At 36.7% G+C, this 7,064-nt stretch overlaps 1 protein-coding gene across 1 annotated transcript in view; it reads left to right on the forward strand.

Annotated features, from left to right (window-relative positions):
* Positions 1-6,012, forward strand: part of LOC121314605 (potassium voltage-gated channel subfamily KQT member 3-like) — a 107,218-nt gene extending 101,206 nt beyond the window's left edge. The window contains exon 15 of the mRNA XM_041248040.1: positions 3,671-6,012. Coding sequence (XP_041103974.1) covers positions 3,671-4,408 — 738 coding nt within the window. The 3' untranslated portion in view covers positions 4,409-6,012. The remainder of the gene's footprint in view (positions 1-3,670) is intronic.
* The last annotated feature ends 1,052 nt before the right edge of the window (positions 6,013-7,064 follow it).

The raw sequence follows: 7,064 nt of genomic DNA on the forward strand, positions 1-7,064 counted from the left end.
CACCTCGCTAAATTTGCACCTCGCAAAAAAAACAGTGCTTTGGCACAAAATGAAAGATCCAAAAATGGCACAAAGCAGTTGCAAGACATTGGAATATAGAAGTTTTTTGAGCAATTCGCAAATCTGTTTGTGTCTCGCAAAACCGTCTGCGCATTCACTACCAATATAGCAACTGCACGCAACAGCCAAGCGAGAATGCAGAATGATGGACAGTCACCATTAGTAATGGCATTACCTCGACAAGCTGCTATCATTGGTGTTGCCACAGTATGTACCGATATGACAGCAGACAAGACCACACAATATATCGTGCACACATACATACGGACCATTCAAATACACAATTGGCTCCATAGCTAGGCACCGAGTTTTCAAATTAATGTACTGATAACGCCACTGTGTTATTGAATATGGACAGTATTGTATCAAAAGGAAATACTATATAGGTTTCTTTAAAGGCCAGCTGATCCAACATAGCTGTATGTTTTTGAAGCAAAGTAAAAAAAGGCTTTGGATACTGTCTTTTTTTTTTAATGATCAAAGTATACTGTGGTAGCGCACTCTCTGATTTGTAAATGTAACAAGGTAATTCATATGCAAAATAAACATCAGTCAAGCATTTTTATATATACAATACACAGAAATGCGTTATGTTATTTATTCTACTCAAATCATGAACATCATGATTTAAGCCCAGTCTGTAAGGTTTTGAGTGTCTGGAATGGATTTTTTTCATTATGCCATTAAGAATAATAATTCATTCTAAATATGCTCCTAAAATGTTAATTGTAGCCTAATATTATTTCTCAATAAATGAACAGTCTCTGTACAATTAGCAACATCAACATTCAGCAAACTGGACAGCTGCATAAAAACGCCCAGAAATTACAATTAACAAAACTGTTTGTCCCGCCTCAGCTAACTTATGATTGGACTCCTGCAGGGAAAATACAGGTCTTTGGTTGGTTGATTGTATCACCGGTCTGGCTATAGGAAAACATTAACATGCCTTTCACAGCAGGAGTGCCCTGTCGGTGTTTGGCTCGCCGAACTGCAGCTGGCCGCCCCTCACCCGTAATGTGCAGCAACCTATGGAATAGCCAAATAAAGCAATGAGCCACAAGATGGGTGTATGACGTATCTATACAATTAATTTACACATATGTGGCAACTCACAGCAGAGATAACAGGCAGGACCCCCCTCCCCTCTTCATCCTTCTCTCAATCTTCATTTCCATACTTTGATAGTACACGTTGGATGCCGATATGCCTGTGGAGCAGTGAAGGACGCATATAACTGTATATGTAAACACACTACCGGTGTCCATCATATCAATACAGTGATAAAACACATAACTGATCCACCCATCCAGTGTGTGCGGATGGGGTTTGGGTGTCTGTACTATTGTACCCAACTCCAGAGTGGACTGTTACTCCGACACTATTTGAGCCAGCAGTGCGCAGTTATTGGAACTAGCTCATAGCAATTATTGCGCAGATATTGGTATATTCAGACAAATTAGGGTTTACAAAAGTGAGTGCATGTTTCCACACTCGTCTGTTGGGCATGGGAATACACTATAAAAGTCACTGTGATATGAACATGTTATATATGTTATAATGGAAACAAAAAAGAGGCTTATTGCTTGTATGTTTTTGCCGCAAATTGACTATGGTGATGCAGAATATAGGTGTGCATCACCATCAACTGTAGGTAAGCGGGACTCACTATATCATGCAGCATTGAGGTACAATACAAATACAAGATTTAATACTCATCATTGTATATTATACGATTTAGCAGGGTGGATGGCATTACGCAGGTTGAAGCACTGGTATATTATGGTATATAAGACTATTCAATGTAAATTTATGAATATACTTATTTAACTGAATACCGTATAGCTTCCCATAGTAACTGTAGCCTCAGATCCCATTCTTTTTTGCATTTTAAAATCCCAAATGTGCGTACTGAGGCTGGTAAAGGATCCTTTGCTTATTATGCCCCATGGTCCTGGAATGAGTTCCAGTCCAAACTAAAGCTGCAGACCCAGATATCTTTATTGCAATTTAAGAGTAAACTGCATGATTTCGTGATTGAGAGTTGTAATTGTTTTAAATAGTTGAATACTTTTGTGTATTTTGTACTGATGATCTACTAAAAAACTTAAAAAAAAAATAAAAAAATAGGAAGATATTGCATAGTCGGCAACCAGTTTGGGGTCATACACGTACTAATATATTTGTGCACAGTTTTTGCAAAGGCTTTGTTGGGCACATAAGCTGTCGTCTTATATATTATAGATTATAAAATGACGACTCATGTGTCTAGAAAATAACTGGTTTCTGAATAAGGTGTCTAGAAGGGCTAGTATTCCTAATACTAAGTGAGTATTTGGTATCACATTTTCGGAATACTGGTATCCAGAACACGGACGGATTCATTCAGAATACCCTGTTTACATGGCATGGAATAGGCCGGTACACCCTTTCAGCATATCTTTGTCTATGTCGGGGTTGTTGATGCTGGGTGTGCCTTGCATCATTCACATCCAAATGTCGACAGACACGCTGCATGCTACCCACATTTCCCATTGTTGCCTGTTTGTAGTCAGTGCTGGAATGGTAGTGTGCGCGGAGTTAACGCAGTCCTTTTACAATCCTTATTCTGCGTGTCACAAACCTGGTTTTGTGCTTGTCGTATACCTTCGAATATACCAGCATCACGCATATTGTCGGCCACTCTCCCCATATTGCGCGATGCATACATTTTATTTCTGCACAGCGCAGAATGGATTGTGACGTGCAAAAGGACGTTTCAAATATGGCAACTTGGCACAATTTCGGCACAATGGCCATTTGCGACGTGCATACCCCTCTGTGCAGTGCGCAAACCTTTAGAATATTGGGTCCATAGTCTATATATATCCAACCATCAGGCTATCAATGCAGGGTTATGTATCCACTGTTACTTTAACTTCCTATCACTTCCAAGAAATTTGTGAATTGTAGACACATACAGGGGTTTATTCAACAGAACCAAACTTAATATTTCGCTTACTTTTAAAACTAAAATATGTTTTGTCAAAGTTCCCTTCTTTTAATGATTTACGTGAAGGCATGGTTTAAACATGCCACCACTGAGATCAATTGAAGTGACACTGCAGAAATGTGTCACATGGCCCATATACATTCTTCATCAATTGGTTTAGCTTCAAATTCTTCCTTAATATTAGTTTCAAGTGCACAGATAAAAGTAAGTAAATTAATTATTCCAGGCATAACAAGTAAAATTCACTTTTACCATTTTTCAGTAATTTAAATATATTTATTGACTATTTATCTAAAGTACATTTTTATCACTCAAGGGGATTATTTCATATATATAATCTGCTGTGGATGCTTTCTTAAGAAGAGATTCATCAAAATGTTTTGGCTTTTTGGCAGGAAGCTGTTCAACTCCCATATACTTCTTATTAAAAAGCATGTAAATAACAACATTTTTTTAAAGAATAGTATATTGTATAGAATAAAGGCTGTGGCATACATTTGCATCATTTAGGCTCTCTCAAGTAATTTTGTGGTGTGATTTTGGAACATTTATCAGTGGCTACTGTGTTTACACTGCCGACATGCTGCTTTGTTATATTATGTCTATTTTCGTTTCCAGGTTGAACATATGGAGAAAAAACTTGACTTCTTAGTGGACATGCATATGCAGCATATGGACCAACTGCAGGAAGAACCATGCAGATGTCATTTTCCAAAGGAGACTACAGGCCAACAAAGCCCAACAGACGACAAAGAGGACAATAGGTACACAGAGATAAAAAAGGTATTTTTCAACTACACTGAACCTTGTCCTCATATGTCTTACCAACTCCCAGTCAGCAAGGTGACGCCATATAGTTTCTTCAGGAATGATCCAAGGTGCACCAACTTTTCAGCATCTTTGACAATGGACGGGTCAGGCTGCATGAGGCTATCACCTCCCCCTGTTCCATACTACACTGAACGCCCCAATGTTTTGCACATCAGTACACTGGTGGACTCCAGAAATAGCCTGCAATATGAAAGGGAGCAGCAAACCCCCTTCATGGATTGCCCATCACCACGGCAGGGCTGGACCTTGATGCGCGACACAGATACCCCACTGTCACTTCTTTCAGTTAACCACGAGGAACTGGATCGCTCACCCAGTGGCTTCAGCATCTCCCAAGAGAAAGATGATTTGACTTTTGGCCCTAATGGAGGGGGGTCAAGTTGGATGAAAGAAAAACGATACTTAGCAGAAGGTGAGACAGACACTGATACTGATCCTTTCACACCAAGTGGGCCTCTTCCTTTGTCATTGACGGGGGAAGGATTTCCTGACTCAGTATGGACCAACTCCAGTACCGGAATTTAGCTGGGTATGGGACAAGGGAGGTTTTGAGAAGGGGGCCACAAATAGATGTCTTTAATGTAAAGTATACACACTTTGTTTTTATTTCTTCATGAGGTGAAATATACAAATTCACCCAAAGATTTATTGCTACAGAGCAACAGGCACTGCATGTAATGCATGCAAATCTAGTGATAGACACTGCAAAGTCCAGATATTAAAAATAAGAAGCTATTTCATTTTATAACAGTAAAAAGAAACTTCAGTTTTTTTGCAAATGTTTTGTATGGAGCTACACCATATAAAATGATGGAACCAAATTGTAGCTTGATTTCACAATGGCTTTGATTCCAGTTTCATGTGCCAGAAATGAAACAGATAAAATTAATTAATTAATTTTCTTGAATAAGGTGCAACAAGGTATAGAGGTGTGAAGACAGCCCAACTTCAATTCATGTGTGTGACAGTTCTGCAGGGGTGTGGAATGTTTGAAAATATATATGGTAGTGTTTGCATAGTCCATAAATGTATCTATATGGGTGAATGCTGAATTTTAGAAACAAGAGTACTGTACGTACTAATTTGACTTAGAAGATAGGATAAACACAATACATCTTTAACAGATTATTCTTTTGCTGTTCCACCTGCATGTTTACATTTTGACACATGATAGCACTTATGGATACAGAGCGGCTATTTGTAAAACCTATTTGCAACATGTAAAATGTCCTATCACCTTTACAGAACTAGTATAAATAATATGGTGGTAATTTGATGTTCTAATATTTATTGGGAATGAAAAGCAGAATTTAGATATAATTAAAGCATGTGAATTCCTTTTTTTTAAACCAATAAACACCTTAAAATGTATTAACAAGTTGTGTTTACTTAGAAGACAATATTACATTATCCACTAACCTAACAGTGTCTTTTTAAATAGCAAGACCATTTGGGAAGTCATTTCGTCTAGCTTTTAATTTGCAAGGTAAGTATAATTGAATACTAGGTTTTCTGTGCATGATTTTCTTATTTACAATAAACAACACAGATAGAAAACACGCATTTGCTAAATCAGTAATATTGATGCATATGAGCAAACCCAGGAAACCTAAATAGTTATTCTTATTTTAATGCCCTTTCCCAATCCCTTGGTTCCTGCCAAGAGTAGAGGTAGTGCGTCACCGAGTGACTCCCTGGTAAAAGTCAGGGCAGCGTGGTTCCTATTCTGGCTGTGCTTAGTTACTGATCTTTGCTGGGGATCCTACTTGGACATTCAAAATTAGGGGAAAAAAGGAAGGTATAACATTTGGACACTCTAAATTGTTTGTATGTCATTATGAAGGTTATAAATAGAAGGACTATTTTATTTTGACACTGTTTTCTTCATAGCATAAGAATAGAAACGTATGAGAGATGCATTCAAGAAATATGCACCAGTATTTGTTTTTAACATGATTGTAGGCAGGGCTGGAATCAGTCCACCAATATGTGAACAAAAAAAGAAAAAAATAAAATTATGCAACGTCAACAAAGTACCAGTGTTGAATTCTACAGTGCTGTATTGCCTGCGTTTCTTTAAACAAGCACATTGTGTATCCATAATGTCAAAGGCATAGTCATGCATTCTAGGTAAAAATAGAACTCAGTAATGCCTTTGAAATAAATACAGTTCTTAATATATTTTTAAAAACATTTTATAACAAATATATATATATATATATATATATATATATATATATATATATATATATATATATATATATATATATACTATTGCCATTGTTTTATAAACATGACATATTTTGTATAACCGTTGTTTTCCAATGTCATCTCTGCCTGTATAATAGTCTTACCATCTCTTACATAGTTATGTAATGGTGTTTTATCATCATCTCTTGTGTTGTTCATTGGAAACTGATCTTTCATTGAACGTCATTATGGATCAAAGCAAAATAAGCCCTCTTTTCTATATTTTTTAAAATCAAATTTGCTCCTCTCCTCCACTTGACTATTCAGCGTTGCACAAACAAGACCGCCAGAATGCAGTGCCTAATTTGATCTGTACTGAACTCCACACTTCTCAAAAGTTGAAAATGCAAAGTATTTGTTTATTTAGCCTTTCTTCCCTGTGTAACCTACATTGGCTAAATATGAAATAGTTTAATACCTAAAACAAGCATGTGCTCTTGATTCTCTGCTAATTTGTAAAGATGACTGAAATGAATCTTATGGGTCTTGGACTTTCAGAGCTGATGGTAAACTTTTTGTGCCTACTGATGAGATGACCAAGCCTTTATTTGATACTAGGTCTAGCTTGCTTAAAATGGAAATGTTGTTTAGTTCACTGCACTAATTGAACAACTCCAATTACTGTACCTTGTTGCACCTTTAGTGAGAAAACTGGAAATTAACCTTTTAAGTAGGAACTTTAGTCACTTCTGTATTGGTCAATTTAATAAACAATTTTCTTTCTTTTGTTATGATATGATCAAGACAAAAGCAAATATAAGTTGTGATAGCTGGTCAGACTATGGGATGCAATATAAAATATATAATATATTTTAAAAAGTCCATTGGAAATTTGATTTTTAGGAAAATACAGAGAAAATGCAGCCAAACAAGTATATCTTGTAACTTGTTGCTTGAATATACATACACATTAAATTCGGAGTACTGCAAG

The sequence above is a fragment of the Polyodon spathula genome, chromosome 4 (assembly GCF_017654505.1).
Source record: "Polyodon spathula isolate WHYD16114869_AA chromosome 4, ASM1765450v1, whole genome shotgun sequence".
NCBI lineage: Eukaryota > Metazoa > Chordata > Actinopteri > Acipenseriformes > Polyodontidae > Polyodon > Polyodon spathula.